The sequence below is a fragment of the Schistocerca americana genome, chromosome X (assembly GCF_021461395.2).
Source record: "Schistocerca americana isolate TAMUIC-IGC-003095 chromosome X, iqSchAmer2.1, whole genome shotgun sequence".
Taxonomy (NCBI): Eukaryota; Metazoa; Arthropoda; class Insecta; order Orthoptera; family Acrididae; genus Schistocerca; species Schistocerca americana.
The window spans coordinates 673699802-673722329 of record NC_060130.1 but is presented as its reverse complement, the minus strand read 5'-3'; the positions used below and the strand labels follow the sequence as shown (position 1 = coordinate 673722329).

Genomic DNA, 22528 nt, shown 5'->3' with positions numbered 1-22528 from the left:
GCAGCTTGTTTAGTGTTGTTGCGCAATAGCGGTGAGAGTGTCACTGATATGATCCGCAAGTTGGGGTGGCAGTTACTGAAACAAAGCCCGTTTTCTTTGTGGTGAGATCTATTTATGAAATTTCAATCACCAACTTTCGCTTCCGAGTGTGAAAATAGTTTGTTAACACCCATCTACGCAGGGAGAAATGATCATCATAATAAAATAAAAGAAATCAGTGTTCGAATGGAAAGATTTTGGTGTTCCTTTTTCCCACGTGCCGTTCGAGAGTGGAATGGTAGAGAGGTAGTATGAAAATGCTTCGATGAACCCTCTGCCAGGCACTTCAGTGTGAATTGCAGAGTAACCATGTAGATGTAGATAGCTCGAGATCTCTACCGAGCTTCCATTTATCTGCTACTGACAGTTCAAGGTGACACTTTGCCTGTAATATTTCTGGATTTCAGCTGTTGACATTTATGTGTTCACCAAAGCCAGTTGAACAATCCTATGATTGTTGTGTAGTCCTGAAAGGACCCAAGCATACACTTCTTACCACAATTGTCCAGAGTCCATCTTGTCACCACTCAATTTGATGTTATTGCACTGTAGCCAAGTGTGCATGCAATCTGTCAGTATAATCTCACTACATCTATCGTCTGACATTTCTAGAAGTCTAAAAGGTGGTGAACACTGTGTGCTGTGTTAAGATCTTCGCCTGCAGAGTTCCAGTAATGTGGACAAAACCAATACGCCATCAGGTACTCACACCATTCCTCATTTGTAGGAAAGGCTTGTTCTATGTACTGAAGATGAGGTTACCTAGGGATGCAGTATAAATCTGGTAGTGTTTGGTCTAGATATTTGTGGTGTAACACTTTCAATTTCTGTCAGTTATTAATTCCTTTCTCATATGCTTATTGTTAGATTTCTAAAAACCATTCCTACTTTTAGTTCTTGTGTTGCTTCCTGTTGAAAACTTTCCAAGCTGGTGAATATTACTTCATTTGGAAGCATCTTGATTGGTTGATTACAGTTCTGTCTCCTTTACTTACTCACTCTCTTGGTTCTTTGACAAAGTGTTCAAAATCAGTGGTGAAATTGTGCTTGCTTTACTCCTCTACTTGCTGTCCAAATTCATTTATGAACAATTTTAAATGCACAATGACTTTAGTTCCACTGTGAATGTAATCTGAGAATTATTTATTTGTGCTTTATAATCTGTGTTATAAACATCTGAGCGCACACAAACGCTGTGTCCAGGAAGGAAGTCACTAAATTCTTCCAGAAATAGTACTATATTTGTGTGTTGTCATATTGATAAAGCTATATGATTTTCTGTACATCAATGCTACTCTCTGTTCTAGGCATATACTTCTTATAAAAGTTTTCCACCTGATTCATTGTGGCAAGTCGTATGCTCTGTGGGAGAGCATTTCTGCAAATATGACACTGTGGGAAAGGGGGTATATGGGACTGAAGTGATGTGACTTTTTGAGGAGCTTGAACTGATGCAACAAGCTTTATCTCTGAGCAGGACCAAGGTACCTGGTGTTTCACCCAGATCACAGATTTGTTGCACCACAAAATACTGATATCAGTTCAGGTGCATAAGGAGTGAGCAATTTTATTTACAGTCTCTCTAATAATGTGTATCATCAGCACTTAACATTCTTAGTACAGAATTGTGTATGTGAAAAAATGCAGTCTAAGAACTGGGTACAGAGGATCTGTATACGTGGAAATGTTCTTTATAATGAGACTCTGCCGAGTCTTCAGCATAAATTATGAACAAATGATAGTTTAAGACTCAATTAAGTGTACACTATGTTTAAAATAATAGATTCTGGAATGATATTTTCATCTTACTTCTTCTGTGGAGTGTCCCTCAACCTCTGGATGCAGTGTAACATTGATTCCAACAGTTATCTGTGCAATTCAATCTGTAAACTCCCCCACCCAATATACAGGGTGTTACAAAAAGGTACGGCCAAATTTTCAGGAAACATTCCTCACACACAGATAAAGAAAAGATGTTATGTGGACATGTGTCCGGAAACGCTTAATTTCCATGTTAGAGCTCATTTTAGTTTCGTCAGTATGTACTGTACTTCCTCGATTCACCGCCATGATTTCATACAGGATTCTCTACCTGTGCTGCTAGAACATGCGCCTTTACAAGTACGACACAACATGTGGTTCATGACCGATGGAGCTCCTGCACATTTCAGTGCTTCTCAACAACAGATTCGGTAACCCATGGATTGGTAGAGGCGGACCAATTCCATGGCCTTCACGCTCTCCTGACCTCAACCCTCTTGACTTTCATTTATGGGGGCATTTGAAAGCTCTTGTCTACGCAACCCCGGTACCAAATGTAGAGACTCTTCGTGCTCGTATTGTGGACGGCTGTGATACAATACGACATTCTCCAGGGCTGCATCAGCGCATTAGGGATTCCATACGATGGAGGGTGGATGCATGTATCCTCGCTAATGGAGGACATTTTGAACATTTCCTGTAACAAAGTGTTTGAAGTCACGCTGGTACGTTCTGTTGCTGCGTGTTTCCATTCCGTGATTAATGTGATTTGAAGAAAAGTAATAAAATGAGTTCTAACATGGAAAGTAAGCGTTTCTGGACACATGTCCACATAACATATTTTCTTTCTTGGTGTGTGAGGAATGTTTCCTGAAAGTTTGGCTGTACCTTTTTGTAACACCCTGTAGAGTGATCTGTCACTTCTTGTTTTTACATAAACAAAACATTCTCTGAACAGAAATAGGTTAGTCAGCAAAAGAAAACGTTAGCAATCTTCAGGTCCTCAGTCCAGTGTCCTCAACTATGTTAATACCAGAACTATGTATGCTGTTAACAACAGCAAAATTATTGACTGTGCCTGCCTTTTAATGGGTATGTGCGTTTTTGTGTATTGTACAAGAACTAACTACAGCATGTTGAAATGTAATTCTTGTTAATGTATTTAATGTAAATCATTTCATTGTGTTCGACTTCCGTGAAGTTGACATGTTTATGCTGGATACAGAAAAAGATTGTTAGAGCATTAATTAACAGAGAGCAGATATCCATGGTACAATATTGTTTACATCATGCCATGCCTTATTAATCTTAATTTTGTTTGATTTGAGACCCAGTCAAAAGTAAAAATTGTGAAGATTATTGCTATAAAGAAGATTGGTTAGTTACTGCGCATGCTACAGATCATTTCATTGTTCCACCGTATGTTTCACTACAGTGCTTAATGTTGAACACTTATTTTTAATTGTTCGTAGCATTTGATACACATTTTGTTTATTGATAATTAACTGTTCATATATCTTAATGCACATTCCGAGCTTTTTTTGTATCATTAACAGGATATCCTGTACCAATAGTGGAAAAATGTTGGACTACATATCCAAAGGTCCAGGGATCAGTGCTCAGTGAGTCCTAGGATTTTTTTCTCTAGCACTACTTCATTCACCTGGTGATTGGTTAATGAGAGAAATTTGTATGATGGTTCTAAGCCCATGTTAAACTGTAGGTCGTGCCATAACTGGTCAGGTAAATTGACTTAGAATGTTGGGGAGAGTGCAGAAATATACTACCTCCAATTTGGATGATGCATAGGAAAATACTGCTGTATTTAAACCTACATATGGGTTGGTGACAGTTTTACTTTACTAACATAAGACTTTGAACCACTGTTAACTGTTATCACTTTAGCATTGTGAAGGTGACCTGTATATTTTGAAAATGTGACATAACAGTTGCATGAACTGAACATTGGCAGAAAATTGGTCATTATAGCTCAATCTTGTACAGCTAGGCATGCCATTCGTGAGCAGAACTGGGATATGTGTAAGTTGCAGCAGGTAAATCTTGATGGTGAGCTTTCTCATACCTTGACATTTTTATTTTGACTTGCGAGCATTTCTGTCTTATCATGAGAAATACTGTTAGTGCTGTACAAGTATACTGGTCCTAATTTTAAGTTTAACAAATTGCATCTTGTGGATGTTACTGACTTCACACAGAGCATGTCCCAAGACACTCCAGAACTTCTCAATGTATTGTTTGCAAAGCATTACTCATGGCACCTTCAGCAATATGGACACCCTTCTGTTGTTAAAATTCCATGACATCCTGAGAGTCTGAGGACAACAGTAGGGCCAGACTGTGGAATGGACCAATAGACTGAGATGTATACATAGTTTTGGCTGTCAGTTTGTAGTGAATAGCATATACGTAATCTGGTTAGTCTGCAACACCAAACAATGCATGAAATTTGGCCATTTCATTTGATCTCTATCATTTGTTTGGTGTGAGTAAGAAAGTGCTGTGCTAAATGCAACAGTACATGTAGTGCATATTGATGACAACAAAGGAGAAATCATTGATCTGAGAAGATTTCATGGATATCCCAGAAAATTCATGGATATCCCACAAAATAAAATGCAGTGTTGTATTTGTTCCCAGTATAATAATTTCAAAAGCTGAAAAACATGAGAAATTTCAAGGCAGGGAGACAAGAATTAACGTATCCTCTTTTTGGGTTACTAGTGCAGGCGTTACTAATAACGACAATATGTTACTAAAATTCTGAGGGTTAAAGTTGATTTACATGTATGTTAGGCATAAAACATTTGATTGTGTAACCATAAGTATGTCATGCTTTTGATCAGTTTTCTTTGGAGTAAACTTACATCCATGATACTAAAATGTTCCACAAACTGTCAACATCTGTAAATCAGGCAAATGGAACATCATCAGCTGTTTTGAAGTGTCATACGGAAACTGCATTACAGTGTTTGTGATGGTATACTTTGTACTACTGTCCTGTAGGTGATAAAATTGTTTTTATGTAAGTTTATATTCCACAAGGCACTATACAGAGATTTTAGTTGGGCATCCATTTTCAAGTTTGATAAAACAAAGCAAAATCTAAGGTTCAGTGCAGTGTTAACCCTACATTTTTGTGTTAAGACTTCTATGATTTTAGGTACTTATTTCAACTACAAACTCTTTGTAAAATCTTTGTGATTAAAAAGTAATAGCTTTATTGTTAATTGTAAGCATTCTACCAGTCTGATTAGATAAGTATATTTCTTGTAGAGTTTACACTCAGATGTCTGTAAACTTAGGTTTTCTCTTGTTGTAGGCTGTTTGAGGAGGAGTGCTTGACATCTGAAGCCAGTCATTTAACAAAATTTTACTGTGCAACGGAATCTGTGCACTATATACTGCATTCTAACCACTTGCTGTTGCTCTGTGCCATGATGGCTATGTTCCACATTTGAGAAAGTCTGTTTGCGGTTGTTTGACCTGTTGTCAGGCTGATGACTGTCCTGGGAACTGTGTGAGGAATTTTTTTTACAGTTAACTGTGTTGACGAAACTTGTGACTTAGAACAAAAAGTGTAATGATGAATTTGATTGTCATCCAAAAAAACTATATGTTTGAGAAAAATTCCAAAGTTCATATACAGTAGTAATATTTTAAATCCATTATAATGCACACTTAAGAACTGTAAAGAAAGGTAAGAAATTAGTATATGTGAAGCAATGACAAATTTGCTACGTGGCATATTGCAGAGAAATTTCATGCAAACTTTGTGCAAAACAGAAAATTGAAATTCAGTATTGTTGAGATGTGATTCTAATGAAACTGTGAAGATTAAAAGTGTAGAAGTATGTGCTACTGAATGAACTCAGAAAGATATACTATAAAAAAAAACAAAAAAAAGCATGCAAACTGCTGTTGGAAGAAAGCACTCAGTTTGTGTGGAAGGTTTTTACGTTTATGCTAGGCAGTGTGTGGAGGCATTAACCCTAGAAGGTGAACTGTGATTCAGTTTTTGTACATTTGAAACTCGAATCTTCCTTACTTCAGCTTTCGTACATTTCTAACATTGATCTGGCTCAGAAATTTTTTGTGGGGTGGAGTTCATTCCAGAATTTCATGGGGAAATAATTGTTTTCCCATAACCTCTATAATATGGAATTATTGAACTTTAAGGGCATTGTTCTTTTATGATTTTTAGGTAGCTTCAACCAGAGGCCACCGGGACAGATGGGCAGTGTGCAATACACTCAGAGCTATGGTCCAGGCAGTCAACAAAACCCACAGGCCAACAGTATGAATCCTGGGCAGTATAGCAGTCGTGCAGTGCCAAATCATGTACCACATCCGCAGTTTGGTGGATACCAGGTATGTTTATATGCAGGAGAAGTACAGAGAAGTGGGAGAGCAAGAAATATATCTGATGTGAAGGTACTGGTTTGATGGTGAAAGATTGGGCTAGTTATCCTGGCCTTGGTGGTAGTTCACTGTTGATTGCAGTCATTATTATTTGTATGGGATGAAGGAGTGGATACAGAACTGTATTCTATTCATGTATATCTCCATGAATATAAAAATGCAAGGCTGCCAGTAAATGAACTGAACCATGTGGTTTGTGCGTGACCCAAAGCCGGTGTCCCTGTAAATTGTAGAGCATTATTCCCATTGAGCATGTGTAACACTGAGTAACCAACAAACAGTGTAACTCCATCTTATTTGAAGATGCTGTAGTGAGAAACATTCTCAAAGTAGAATGACTGCATTGTTCCTGCAGATCAAAACTTTTCTCACCATGTGATATTAAGGGTTCATGAATCTTAAATACCCTTGGCCTCTCTTCGTAGTTGTTTTCAAATTTCCAGGCAGGGTGCATGAACCTGGAACCTTGCGTTTCCCGGGTAGTGCTCTAACTGAGCTATTTGTGCATGACTCACAATCCAACTTCATAGGTTTACTTTTGTCAGTACCTGTATTATTCTACATACCACAAAATTGTATTTCAATCTACATTTTAAGGATAAAGCCTTTGTCAGATTGTATGTATCAAATCACTCATCCTTACATGCACTCAAGATATTGGTTTTGGAGGTCTTGTAGATCTTTCTGTATTTCAGAAAGATACATCAGATGTAGTGTACAACAAAATAGATTGTTTTATTGAAATGTAAGAATTGCAAGCCAGTTTCTGGGTTTTTTGTTGTCATTTATATACTTTATTTAAATGGATAATGGCTTAGGCAGTTAAAATACTTCAGTCTTACTATTTCAGTTTACGACAGGTGCTACTTGTTACAGTCCAGTGCTACTAAGTAAGCTCTTCAGATTTTGTTTGATCCCAAATAATGGTATGTTGATGTCTCTGAAGAAATGTTTGAAATGTTTAGGCACCAAAAGATAATTTTTAACAGTCTTCACATCATAGTACATAGTGAAAAATTTGAAGACCCTGGAAATGTGCTTATTACAGACTTCGGAGTCCTGGCATTAGTGAGCTCATGTACTACAGCTCAGTGTGACACTAAAAGAGCTACACATAAGGATGCTGAAACTTGTAGCAAAAACATTCTCTGCTATTGTGCCGATGCAGCGTAGGTATGATGTGCTGTGAAGTTGCAGCATAAACAAAATGAATTAATTGTGCAGTTGCTCGCAATCTGACAAGAGGAAGATAGGCTGCTTTCAAAGTAATGAGTTGTTTTGTGTAGTGATTGATAAACATTTCATTGTAAGTTTTGTTTGTGGCTTGGATTTTTGGAGAACCCTGACTAAATCCAGAAATATAACAGCAGATGCAAAGTTAATTTGCAGAACTAAGTAACACCTTGAGAAAGTTTGCTCTGTGTATGTATTCAGTCCACATGGCACCTGTGGTGGTGGGTAATAGTGTGTTCATAAGACATGTCTGCAGAAAATAATAGACTGTTAGTGCTGAAGTATAGAACTTATTTCTAATCTCTAATTTTGTTTCCTTTTATATATTTATTGCAAATGTAAGACATTTGTTGTTGTCATGAATGTAAAAGTTTCTTTGTGATGTGGATTTATGTGGTTTTCATTAAAATACTTAATTATGCAGGGATGGGGTGGACCAGGTTTGAATCAGCCACCAAATATGATGGGTGGCCCAGGATCACAGATGGTTGCAAAAAGTGGTGGGCCACAGTCTGGTGTCCCTACACAAGCTGCCAATACTGGTTCTGGACCACGACCACATACCCCTCCACATTATCTCAAGCAACATCTCCAGGTAACACAGGTTTGTAGTAGTAGCAGTAGTAGTAGTAATAACGTGATGTGCAGTACTTCATAATTTTTTTGTAAAAGATATATGTGAATCACATTGTAACATACCTGCTTATTTGCCTAATATTATTCCCTAGAATTGCTGAGGTAGAATGGTTGTGTTTAAGTGTTTCATAAGACCTGACACAATTTGCAAAATTTTTGTATCTGATACACTACATCTTTTTTCTTTGCTCATAGCAGTGTGTGCAGACCTGATTGTAAGACACATTACAGCATAAAATATGTCATGTAGACACTGTCTTGTTGAATTTGAAGTTAAAATTGAAAAGAAATAGACTGCTGTGGTTCATTAGTATTGGTAGTTTCTTAAACATTGTGAAGGATTGTATGAAAGAAAAATGTGAAATACAGACAAGCGTGCCAAAAATTGCGTGGTATGATGGTTTTTAAGTCAATGAAGCATCCTTGAAAAGCGTTGACCAGGATACTCTAAAATGTGGTTCTCATTTATATTAGAACCAGTTGTATGGGAAGGCTGCATAGCTTTACAATAATTCAAATTTCAAACCTTCAAGATTTAAAAGAGAATTAGGAAAGGTATTCAACATGTTAAGAAAAGGTAATGAATAATGACATGTGAACTTTGAAAACTGTACCCAAACAAGGTGTAGTTTAAAATGAGTTATCAGAGTTAACACAGCTGAAAACTCTTCTTCGTCATTACTGACTTTGTTTACTTCTGTTGATCTCGTGATCTTCTGTTTGGGATTTTGCTTGGAAATTCTGTGTTCAAGTAATTTTTTGTCATTGTTGTGCTTCCTTATAATGCCTCCATATGACTGAATTTGTCTCACCTGAGTTGTAAACAAAGTGGATTCATTCTTTTTTACTCACTTACAAAGTTTCTTATTTCTTGTTAGTTGCCACAGATTGTTAATAAGTTAACATTATATTAAGTAGCATTTTGCTGTTTCACAATTTTTTCACTTTGTGTGTGGACATGGGAGCAATTATGCCAACAGTGCAATATGTGGAATGCAATACAGCAGCATGGGTCTGAGAAATCCTTGGTAGGTTTCTGGAGATATGTGATACCAGATGTCTATGCACAGATAACGTAACTCCTGTAAATTATGAGCTCATAGCTGGGGGTGTGGAGCTGGCACCTAACAGCATCCCATGTGTTCCATTGGCTTCAGATCAGCCAAATTTGGTGGTCAAGACATTGGTGTGAGATCACTATCTTGCTCCTCCAATCACAGTAGCACGATCATGGCCTTGTAACATGGACAGTTATCCTGTTGGATGTTCATAAGTGGGGAAGGCATCAGGTGTATACAGTTGCAGGTGGTTCGCAATAATATTCATGTAGTCCAAAATTTTCTTGGTGTCTTCAGCTACTACCAAAGGTCACATGGAAGCCCATGTGATTGTCCCCCATAACATAATACTTCCCCCACTGGCCTGCGTTTGTGGCCATTCACCTGGATGGCAGTGTATTTTTACGCAATCATTGATCTAGTCTAATGAGGAACTACATTCATCTGACCAGACAACACATTTCCACTAATTCACAGTCCAATCTCAGTGATACCACACACACTGCTATTGCAATTGATAATACCATTGAGTCAGCATGGGAGCATATAGGGGACATTTGTTTGAAACCCCATGTTCAACAATTTGCACAGAACAGTGTGCCCTAAAACACTTGGGCCTGGAGAAACATTATACTCAGTCATCAGATCTGCCACAGATCACAACTTGTGCTTTACAGGGCGGGCAAGCCTCTGACCTCCACACTCTTTGATGAGGGATGGATGTCGCAACATCTTGTTATCTCCTCATGGTTTCACCTCCTTCGACCACTTTACATAGATGCTCACAACTGTCACATGTGAATGGCTGGTTAGCTTCACCATTTCCAGGATGCTCATTTCCAGGCTCCAGGCCATAGCAAAATGCCATTTCCAAAGTAATTTGTTGGTGGTTTTCCACATTTTCAGCCTTCATCATCACTAGAATTATTTCCCATTTGTCTCCGCTCTGCTCATACACTTTCCATACTGCATCACGCAATGCCAACAGGCAGCATACAGTCTTGCATTGGACACTGGCCATAATATTTTGGGTCATCAGTGTAGTTCATAATGGAAACTAGTAAAGCATGTTTTATGCTCTCAGAACTGATTGTGTTGCTGTGGTTTTTTTTTTTTTTTTTTACTGTATTGCTAAATCCTGGTTTCAGTAGCCATATTACAATAATTTGCCCAAGCGAAGTATGTGCCTGGTGATGAGAGCACCGAGGTAGTGTGTTGTGTTTTAGGAAGAAACAGGTATTTATTCATATGCTTGGAACAAATAAAAATTAGCCTCTAAATGTAAATATTTACAGTGCCTTTCACACTGTTCAGTCATCAGCACACAGACCCTGCATTCGAATGTTGAGCATTGAGTAAGCCGAGTCTCTGACACCATAGCAGGGAATAGCAAATTGGGGAGTCTTTCTGAATGTGCGGAGCAGTCTCCTGCATGTCAGATATTCTGAACATGTGGTTGAATGAAGACCAATGAGGTAGAAGTATCCGGAGAGAATGTCATTTCAAGGCAATGACACATTGAGGATACATTAAACAGCAGTTAGTTATAATTAAATATCAGTTATTAAATTGTGTACAGTTAAAGTATTCGTGATGTCTAGGATGCAAAGTATAGTCATGAATCGTTCATGTCCAGTGTAGCAGAATGAGTAGCATCGTAAAATTGTAAGGTATTTAGTGATGTGTTGCTGGCTTGCGTCTCACTGGATCGAAAATATTTTTTTTACTAACCCTTGCATTTTTTGATAGGTTCTGACACTTTATTATGAGTTAAATAAACATATATTCTATAATATTTGATGTTATGTAAAATAACTGCACTTTTTCTGATGAGTGAGTTTATTCGATTGGCTTATTTACAAGATAGCTTGCACTACTTGCAGTAAGCTATTTTGCACTTCCTTGTTTTAAGTTTTGTATTTCATATGTTGTAAATAAGAACAGTGATGAAGTTAAGCATGACACTAAGGTTCTACTAAAATGTGAGAATGGCGAAATAATTTATATCTTATGTGGAGAACTATTGCAAATTTGTATCACACCATTTGTGATGGAGTTTTCATGAGCCAATGTCTTTAATCACTGGACATGGTACTTTCCTTTTTGCCTTCTAACATGTTCATGGATATTGAAGTTTTTATTTATGTGTACGAGACAGAACAACACGAACAGCATATGAACAAGGGAGAAAATGCGCATTTTAAATGAGCTAATGTGATAATTTTATGCCCATCCATTTCTTAAACTGTGTGATTTATGAGCCAGATGCAGCTGAAAGCTGACACTGGAGTGTGCTGCGGTCGTGTTTGCCGTGTTGAGGTGCACTCTCACATTGTCACAGGTCCCATAGTTTCTGAGCATTCAGTAGCACATTGAACTTGACACACTCGACACTGACATTCAAAAGATCCGTCAGCATGCTGACAGCTTTAGGTAAAGGAATTCAAAACAATGAAAAATAAAGGTGTGGTGGGCATACTGCATCTCAGGTAGTCCCAAAATTACTGGTTTTCCACAAGTGAGTGCCTTTTCTGGTCAAGTTGTATCTTTTGTGTTGCGCCATTTGTAATATGTATTAATTTACTTTTGGGGTATTGTTGTACCATCTCAGGCTTGGGAAGGATATTTAGAAACTGAGAACAAATTCTTCTGCCCCTACTAGCACAAGATGGGATTCAGCTCTTCTGTGCCTGGCATGCCACCATCACCAGCGGGTCTCCAGGGCTACGGTGGAGCTTCTGCTGCAGGTCTCGGACCTGGTCCCGGTAGTGGTCCTGGCTCACACCACCATGGTGTTACTAGTATGGGTCCTCCCACCCACCATCCCGGGATGGGACCACCACCTCCGAGCATGGGACCTCCTCCGGGAATGGCTCCACCACCAGTATCGGGAGGGCCTGCTCCTCCGCCACCCCCAGCACCATCTGTTGCTGCAGGTGCTCCATCGCCGTTGCCTAATAGCCATCATGATGCCCCGATGCCTCCGCCTGCACCTTCAGCAAATTCTCATCCAGCACCTGTCGATGTTGCAGAACCTACCCATGACAATGGTCTCCCAGTTTCCACTGCATCAAGTAAGTGACAAGTTGATTTTTGTAAATTCAAATGTAGTACGCACTAACCCTTTGGTAAGCAAGACTTTGGCTGGTGGCCTCAGAATTTGTTTTCCATTATGTTGTGCAGATAACTTTAATGCTGGGTGCACATCCAGGTATGTATTGGTCATTTTTAATTACAATATTTGTGCAGTTCTCGCTACTGACGGATGTGTTTGCAGTATGGTTGCTGCAGCTTGCCATATGGTGAGAGTGCTTGTTATACTCGTATTTTTTTCTCTTTTCAAGGCATTATTTTTTAAGTAATACATATTCCAGTGAAACCAAGTTATCGTAGTTACTTTTCATTACTTTTAATGTTTTTCAAAACATTCATGAATACTGTTTTCAACAATATACTTTTCATGCCTTTATTTCATTATGTCCCATAAAAGTGCATATGAATGAAGTGGTCTTGGGCCAGGTCCAATGAAATTGTGTGCCTTGGTAACAATGAAGAAGTATTGAGAGAATTGTCAGAAGATGAAGATGAAGATAAAGATAACAGATTCTAGTGAAACCAAGACAAGAGAAAATTATTGAAGAAAACTAGAAATCTATAACAGTGACTGAGAAACCAGCAGAGTGATGCAAGGTGCTGCCATTGTGTGTTTGTGTGTGTGTGTGTGTGTGTGTGTGTGGGGGGGGGGGGGGGGAGGCAGAAGGCGCAATAATAAGGGAACTTCTGGGCAGAGTGAAACTGTGTATTGGACTGGGGCTTGAACCTGAGACCTTTGCCTTTTGTGGGCAAGTGCTTTGCTGACTGATCTGTCCATACATGTCTCAAGACCCATCCTCAGTGCTTCACTTCCATGAATACCTCATCTCCTACCTACCAAAATTCACATATGTTCTTCTGCATACCGTGCGGGACCATCGCTGCAGGAAGAGACGATACTGCAGACACTTGGCTTAGCCAGAGCCTGGGAGGGTCTGTTCCCAGAATGAATTTTCACTCTGTAGCGGAATATGTGCTGATTCGACACTTCCTGGCAGATTAAAACTGTGTTCTGGACCAGGACAGTGAAAATTTATTCTGGAAACAAACTGCGGCTAAGCCATCTTCACAATATCCTTTCTTTCATGAGTACTAGTCCTACAGAATATGCTAAAGAACTTCTGGGAAGTTTGAATGGTAAGAAATGAGGTACTGGTGTAATAGAAGCTGTAAGTATGGGCCGTGAGCTTTGTTTGTTTGGATAATTCAGTCAGTAGAGCATTTGCCAGTGAAAGGCAAAGGTCCCAAGTTCATGTTCTGGTCTGGCACACAGTTTTAGTCTACCAGGAAGTTTCATATCAGCGCGCACTCCACTGTGGAGTGAAAATTCATTCTAGAGACGTGAATACTGTGTGGGTATTTTGATAAGTCTGGTTAATTTCCATGATAGAATGGTACATTTTTGTTGCACCTTCATAGTTGGTAAGCTTGATTATTGTATAAAGAATTTCAACAATGTACAGCATACTGTTCACTGCTGATAGCCAGCTGAATTGGTCATTGTGTCAACTGTGATTGAAAAATGGAAAAAAACAGAGTTCATGCTGTTATTAAAGATTTTCATTTGAAGGTTTGGACTGCTGCACAGATCAAAATAGAATTGGATGATGTTTACGCAGACCCTGCACCATCATATAAGACCATTTACTTTTGGATTAATGAATTTAAATGTGGTAGGACATGCACCGAAGACAAAGCATCCTCCAGCTGTCTGATTGAGGTCACCACAAAGGAAAGCATTGACAGAATCCATGATAAGATAATGCAAGACCATCGAATAAAAATTTATGCAATTGCTGAGACTGTAGGCATCTGAACTGGGTGAGAGCATAATATACTGTACCAAGAATTGGCTTTAAAGAAAGGGTGCGTGGAGTGAGTGCCGCGATTGTTCACAGTCTACCAAAAGCGCATCTGGCGCAACATTTCGACACAATGTCTGGTGTTTCTTAATTGCCATCTACAAGACTTTTGCACCAATTTGGGCTGTTGATGAAACCTGGATCCATCATTATACACCAAAGTCAAAACAATGGACAAAGGCTGGTGAAAGTTTACCAAAGAAGGCAAAGACCATTTTATCACCTGATAATGTGATGGGCACTGTTCTTTGGGATTCCAAAGGAGTGATCCTCATAGATTACTTCGAAGAAAAGGCAGAACCATAAATGGACCATATTACATTTCATTGTTAAGAACGTTTGAAACTTGTGTTGGCTGAAAAAGGACCACAGTTGCATGCAAAAAAAAGTGCTTTTTCACCAGAATAATGCACCATCCCACACATCAGTGATAACAATGGCAAAAGTGTGTGAATTGAGCTTGGAATTGGTCCCTCATCCATCCTACTCACAGACTTACCTCCAAATGACTTCTTCCTGTTCCCTAACTTGAAATTTTGACTTGTTGGAAGAACTTTTCATCAAAGGAGGAAGTGATAGTTGGAGTCAATGAGTTAAGAGTTTGACAGAACCTATTTTTCCATTGATATGAAAGAGCTAGAGGATCACTGGACTGAGTGTATATCCCTGAAAGGAGACTCTGTGGAGAAGTAAGGTGAGTTTGTGAAACAAACATTTTTTCTTGCTTTTTTTACCATACTTATCAAACCAGTCATGTTTTTACATGGGAAAAGAGAGAGAAATTATCAGGATAAATAAGCCGCTTCCACCTTATAAAATAAAGGCCAATACCATTTTAAAAAGTTTGCTAGGTTCTAAAAAAGATGGATACAAATGAGATGATTGACAAATTTTTCAAAACTACAAACAAATGCATATAAAATTATAGTGCTATATAAAATATTTTCGCATTAAAGGAGACTATTCACCAAAAAGCAGCAGCACTGAGTCATCGATGCCCCCCCCCCTTTCCACACACACACACACACACACACACACACACACACACACACACACTCACTCTCCTATACCCTTATGTGGGGTTGGCTGGACAAATGACTGTTCGTCCAGCTGGCACCCTGCGGTGTCATAGGTGTGTGTGTGTGTGCACGTATTTTACCCTACTCTGAAAGCAAGCTGTCTTTCTTTTTGTATATGCCTATCTACAACTCAATGCTTTTGCTTTGCCGTGAATAATCTCCTTTAGTCCAAAAGCATTAGCATTTCAGCTTTTTGCTGTGAGCTCTTGCAGTTGATAAATTGAGCAGAGAAAATGGAGTGGCAAACTTGCACCTATTCCAGACTTGCAGCAAGAATTTATCACACAGATGTTATGTCTGTCACAGGACCCTCCAGTTTTGTGCATTTTTATACTTAACTTAGAACTTTATTGTGGGAAGCCCCAACATGAAGTCTGGCAAGCATGATGACATATGCAAAGATTAGTCTTGTGGTATCATTGAAAGATCGCAGTGCCATGCCACAGTCGTCAACATGCATCGACACACAGACATTAGTGACGTCTGAAAAGACGAATGGGAGAGGCTGAAGAAGCCACGCCCCTTCTCTCAGCACAGCAGCCACCTCACAGGGAGGTCAATATAGAGCTGAGCATGGAAGTACTCTGCCCCAGTCTGTGACCTCGGCTGATGCAGCCAACTTGATTGAGTAGTACTAAAGAGTTATTCAAGTAACAGACAGAAATGTACCTTTGTAAATGTTGAACATTGTATTTCAAGAGAAGAGTTTGTCATTGTATATATCATGGCAGGCTTTAATAGTCAGTGACAGTTTTAAATCATCAACCACTCCTGTGGCAAAGAATTGTATCAAGTTAAGTAAATCTTTTTATTATTTATGTAAAAACTGAACTAATTTTTCATGTGTTGTAATTCCAATGAGCTATCTCCCAGAGCAATCAAAGAAATCACAGTTATGATTGTAGTTTTGTCTGGTCGTAACAAGTCTGATGGACTAAGAAAACAAAAAGAAAGGTCAGGCTAACATTCATAACTGTAGCTAAGCTGTGACTTAAAATCTCTACATCAAAGGCTCGATTTATATAGACATGAAGGGAAATAAGGAAATTCCTCCAGAAATTCAAGCAAATGAAAAAGGTCTGATGTCCCAATAGTTTTAAAGAAACTTTTAATATGGCCTCAGCTATCACTAGAAAGAACAAAGCTATAATTTTCTTATTCAATAGAAATGAAAACATATCAAGATACTTAAGAAATCAATAGTTATTTTGCACTTCAATGCTTCTAGAGGAGGAGCACTACAGTAGACAAGATGGGCTCACCCCTTCCAGGATTGTGCAAGAAATGACAATTTTGTACTGGAATCAATTCAGACATAATTTTTAAAATTCCACTTCCTGAAAATAATGACAAAAATCACTTAAAAAAAAAAATGTGTTCGTCTTTATCTGATGGAAAACCAAGTGGATCAATGGACATTTCTTAAAACACATTCCAAGGATGTAGACGGCATTTTGATCAAGCAAAATATGGAAACATCAAGGATCAGATATCAGTAAAACACATAATTTGTTAATATGTGTCAGGAATAAAAAAATAAGATCAAAAATATTTCCTGCAGTGCAAAGAAAACATGCAAGAAGCATAATATATCACAGCTAGCATTCTTGATCATCATCATAATCTTTTCTGTTCTCCTGTTTCGCCTCAGTTTCCAAGACCTTTTTTATAACACATTGTTTCTACTTGTACTCTTTTTAGTAGCCACTAAGCACCACTTTCCCGGTGAGGTATCGAGTGTGTATTACAACTCAGAATGCCTTATATTGTTACCTTTGTCTCACACAATTGAGAAACGTTATTTTTCTTCCTTTAAATATTCGTAAAAAAGAAAAACTTACGTATTTTTACTCATGGAAGTTTGAGTTTGCTCACCAAAGGGCTAAACTGCATGTAGGTATAGCTACTTTATTAACAGTAACTTGATGTGTTTGATGACTTGGAGTATATATACATACAAAAAAATAAAAAATAGTGTCACTTATATTGATACAGGCTGTACAGGTATCAGGTAATAAATATAAGATTTGCATTTCATTTACTTTTTATCACTGCTAATGATAGTGCTACATGAATTTAGTCTGTGTGCACATTTCTGGAAAGTACCATACCAGATGTCATCCGTTGGGAGGTCAGTCTGAATTCTTCCCAAAACTAAAGCTATTTCTGGGATTGTTAGAATTCAGTCGTTGGTAGCAAGTACAGAGACTCAGTCCATTTAATATGAACTGCTATTATGTCTGAATGTCATCACTGAACAATGAAATTGGGAGATCATACAGTAAAATACTTCAGCAGTCCATGTAGGAAATATTAGGTAGCTTGCGATAGCTCACCTCCCCCACACCTCCACACACACACACACACACACACACACACACACACACACACACACACACACACACACCAATACTTCTAGCACATTGTATGTGGTTACGTTCAGTTGTTTTTTATTCCACATAGGATTTTCCATAATCGTATTTTTGTCTGGATGGCTCTTAACATAAACCACTGTGAGTTCTGAGCCATTAACATTCCCAAGTAGATGAAAGCTAGCTCCCTCCCTCCCTCCCTCCCTCCCTCTCTCCTTTCCCTCCCCCCTCTCCTTTCCCTCCCCCCTCTCCTTTCCCTCCCTCCCTCCTTTCCCTCCCTCCCTCCTTTCCCTCCCTCCCTCCTTTCCCTCCCTCCCTCCCTCTCTCCTTTCCCTCCCTCTCTCCCTCTCTCCTTTCCCTCCCTCTCTCCCTCTCTCCTTTCCCTCCCTCTCTCCGTATCCTCCCCCTCTCATTCCCATTCTCTCTCTCTCTCTCTCTTTCTCTAAGGCAACCAATCCCGAATTTAGTCACTTTATTGAGAACTGTATGGATTATTTTCAGATTGTGTGTGTGTGTGTGTGTGTGTGTGTGTGTGTGTGTGTGTGTGTGTGTGTGTGTGTGTGGCTTTGATGTACAAAACTAATTCTTATACTAGTAGAGCTTCTGGCTTCTTTTGGGTGCAGCTAATCTCAGTGTTTCCTGTCTTGTAACTTTTAGTTACTCATAGTAATTTTGCAGTATGAAGTGCTTACATTATCTACATGAATAAAATCTGTGATTAACTCATATTTTCCACGAAGGAAAGTAACATCATTGTATTGTTAAAGAATTGTAGACAAGTATATTTTTACAAGGGAAAACCACAGTTTATCGTATGACAGTTGCATCTTTCTACATATGATTGTCAGTCTTTTCCCTTCCTTCATGTGCAATTTCATGGGAATTTCCATTTTCTGTTGTAATAGTTCTGCACCGTGCCAGTACAGTGCGTAACCAAGCAGTCTGACCTTGTGTATATTCAAAGTAATGTCTACTGCACCTAAGCAATTATATACTGGTGTGTAAAACTTCAGGATGAAAGTAACTTCTGTATTATAGGTCAATGAAAACGGATGCAATGAGACAAACAGAACTATCACTGTTATTCATAGACAGTAGGTACATTGAAGTCACCATAACTCAAGATGGTTCTCTAGACGACATTAAAAAAGGGCAGGAAATTGTTTTTAATAGGGTGTGTGATCATCCATGTACGGCAATGAATGCTGTGCAATGTGCTCCTATTACGTCCCTCATGTGTTAGACGGGATTTAAGTCAGAGGAGCAGACAGGCTAGTCCATTCACGGAATATCATCTCGTTTCAAAGGCTCCTCTGCCTGTTCTGGTCAGTGTGGTTGCTTATCATCATGATAAACCTAGGGAAGGAGTACAGTGACACAATGTTGACTGGTGAGTGTTCTGTGTTGAGAGATTTGGAGGTTAGTATGCCCATTCAAACATTATACATCTTCACACCATAACACCCAGACCACCATAACAATCCTTTACGACAATGTTCCTGAGTACGTTACGTGTTCCCACTGTGTGCCACATCTACATCTATACGCTGTTAACCACTGTGTGATGATGGCAGAGGGTACATCCCACTGTACTGGTTATTAGGGGTGTTTCTTGTTCCATTCATGTATGGAGTATGGAAAAAATGATTATGTAAATGCCTCAGAGCATGCTGTAATTAATCTAATCTTATCCTTATGATCCTGATATGTTTGGGGGGGGGGGGGGGGGGGTTATTCCTCTAGTCTTAATTTAAAGCCAGTTCTTGAAATTTTGTTAGTAGAATTTCTCTCAGGTTGTTTCAGTCTATCTTCAAGAATTTGTTACTTCGGGTCTTCCATAGTCTCTGTAACTCTCTCCTACTGGTCAAACAAACCTGTGACCATTGTTATGGGCCCCATACAGTTGAACAATTTTCTAGGATGCGTCGCATGAGCGATACGTAAGCAGTCTCCTTTATTGATTGATAGCCTTTCCCTAGTACTCAGCCAATAAACCAATGTCTTCTATGTGCTTTACCCATGATTGAGCCTGTTTGATCGTTCCACTTCATGTCCCTACTAAGTTTTACACCCAAGTGTTTGTATGAGTTTGCAGGTTCCAGCTGTGACTCACTAATCTGAAAGTCATAGGATACTATATTTTCTCATTTCTTCATTGCGGGTACGTCCAGCATTGTCAAACATGATTGTTTTAGGTGTCCAGATGCTATGGTGGGTCAAGGCATGATGTTGCATGAGTGCACTGACCTCCAAATCTTTGAACACAGTATATTCTCCAGTAAAGACATTGAAGTACAGCACTCCATTCCACCTGTGTCTTTTCAGGGGTGCATTCGCCCACGACTCCATTTTTATGGGTAACAATGTGTGACTGCATCAGACAGTGGCATGTTGTGGCACACAGTGGCACAAGTGAAGTCTGTCACTTGGATTCTGAGGTCCTCCTCAGTTTATACGGGCAGCTGGTGGAGGTGGTTGAAGACTGCTGGCCTGGCTTATGGGATGCAAGCAGAGCAAAATACATTCTGATTAACTTCTCATGGTTAGGGTTCACAACTGTAGAACTTTTTTAAAGACATCATATTTGCCATTTACTGTAGAAATTATTTATTTTCACTTTTGCAATTTCAGCCTTAAGGCCATTATCAAGTGGGATTGTGTTTCGGCTCGTGTCAAACTTCAGCATGTACATGTCGATAATGTATCTGAGGCTTCTAATGATGTTAACATTTTTAACACAAACCCCCAATAAACTGCTGTTCTTGTACACTGTCAGCATGTGGACTGAGGCAGTGTAGAAGAACAGTGGTTTACTGGTCTTTGTGATGACAATGTTAACATGGTTAAGAGGCTCAGATACGATAATGATGATGTGCAGTGTTTGAGGATTTTTAAAGTTTGGCATGTGCTGAAACACAAGTTTTCAGTATTTCACTTGATAATGGCCTTATGGCTGAAACTGCAGTAGTGAAAATAAATAATTTCTATGGTCAATGGTGCCTATGATGTCTTTTAAAAACATACATTCTGTTCTTTCCTTTTTTTTTTTCTCGGTACTTGTGCACTTTCATCCCACCACTGCATCTCTCGCTGTTCTAGGGATCTCCAGTTTGCTTGCGTCATATTTTGTTTTATATGGATGTGCGGTTAAGTCATATTAACTTTAATATAGACATTTTTTAATTCTAGCTTTTTAAATGTTGCCACATTAAAAATCAACACTTCTGTTCTTATTTAACTGTCCTGCTCATCATAATTGTTAGTTAATCGACAGTTTCAGTGAGCTTATAGGCATAGTGCCTGAGTGAGTAAAGGGGCTGTCATTCTATATTTTTTCCCAGCATTTAAAAGGGGAAGTGCAGCACTAATGTCAAATTCCATAATTAATTATTTCAAATTAATATCAGTAATGACTTTCTGTTAGCAATGTGGTGTCTTATCCATGTCACAGTCCTTGGAATATTTTTATATTCAGCTGATATAATGTACTTAAGCTTCGTAATACGCCATGTCATAACCCAAAATCAAAATTATGGCTTAAGTTGGAATTTCTGACAGTTACTTGGCACCTTGAACACTAGGATAGAGTTGCAGAAATGCAAGAACTCAAAAGGATATATAACCCACCTTACTTTTTTCAGTTAAGGCACTGTTTGTTAGTTAACTGCATAAAATATTTGCGTAATTTCTATTGTAATGGTGTAGAATGAGTCAGTTCAAAGGTATGAACATGTGATTTATTTGCATTTATGACTACATGATAACCATTCATAGATCACTAAATAGCAAGTAAAACTTAAGTGCAGTTCTTTACTAAATACGATCCTTTTGGATCTAGTATTCTCTTGCTTTCATTTGGTCTTTGAACTATCTTAGAGGAGACTGACAGTTTAATGTGGTCTCTGAGCTGTGGTGCAGAAACACACTGCAGAGGCAAAAGAAGCAATAAGTGACAGAAAATATCCTAGGATTAGCTATGGATTGAACATGGACCTTTGTGTTTGCTGTCTGGCACTTAACCATTGAGCTACACTAGTAAATAGTGCAGTGGTTTAAACTTATGCAAATTAACACACAACGATTTGATACCACATATGTTAAAATAGTGGGGTGGAATTAAGAAGGTCTGTGTGTGTGTGTGTGTGTGTGTGTGTGTGTGTGTGTGTGTGTGTGAGAGAGAGAGAGAGAGAGAGACTACACAGTGGTATGTACTACATTGGGCAACTGCATCTGCTTGTGACTCCTGATAGAAACATTTATATGCTCAGAAAACTATCACTGTCACTCACTTGCTACCATAAAAATTGCCATATTTGATTTATGCTACCCATAATGAACACTACAGTGAGTGAATACCTGTATCATACTTCAACTAACAAGAAACCCGGTGGTAAATGCTATATAACAACCCAGAAGCCACACTACAGACTGAAAAGGCAGAATGACTTTTTAGTTGGTACACCACATAGTACACTGCTCCTGCCTATTGCATGTCACCCCACTATCCACCTCATACGCACACCACTGTAGGGTAACGTACTTAAATTCAACTTTGCTTGATGTGTGTTAATTGAAATATTAATCCTGTATATGAGAAATAGAAAGGGTCTTTATACCCTGTGGGGCTCTAGTTCTGATTTCTTTTCTGGTCACCGAAATATTCTCACCTGCCTACAGTGTTCGTATTTTCCTGAGAGAGTTTCATGCTCTGTACTTTCAAATACTCTGGACAGATTACAAAAATGCTAGCTGTTACTATTTAAGACTTTTGATGTTTGACAAGGCTATCTCAGTTGAGATGGAATAAAAAATGTGATTGCTAAATACACATTTTTATTTAAAATGTGATCCTGGATAAATTCCATTGTTAGTAATGCATTATTGTGTATTACTACCAATGCTATGTGCACTTCTGTATTGAAAACTTTTATAGCGCCGTCCATTTTAGAACTGAT

At 38.7% G+C, this 22528-nt stretch overlaps 1 protein-coding gene across 1 annotated transcript in view; it reads left to right on the top strand.

Moving 5' to 3' along the window:
* Positions 1-22528, top strand: part of LOC124556242 (trithorax group protein osa-like) — a 344210-nt gene that overhangs the window by 257205 nt on the left and 64477 nt on the right. The window contains exons 8-10 of the mRNA XM_047130230.1: positions 6023-6189; positions 7898-8077; positions 11830-12241. Coding sequence (XP_046986186.1) covers positions 6023-6189; positions 7898-8077; positions 11830-12241 — 759 coding nt within the window. The remainder of the gene's footprint in view (positions 1-6022; positions 6190-7897; positions 8078-11829; positions 12242-22528) is intronic.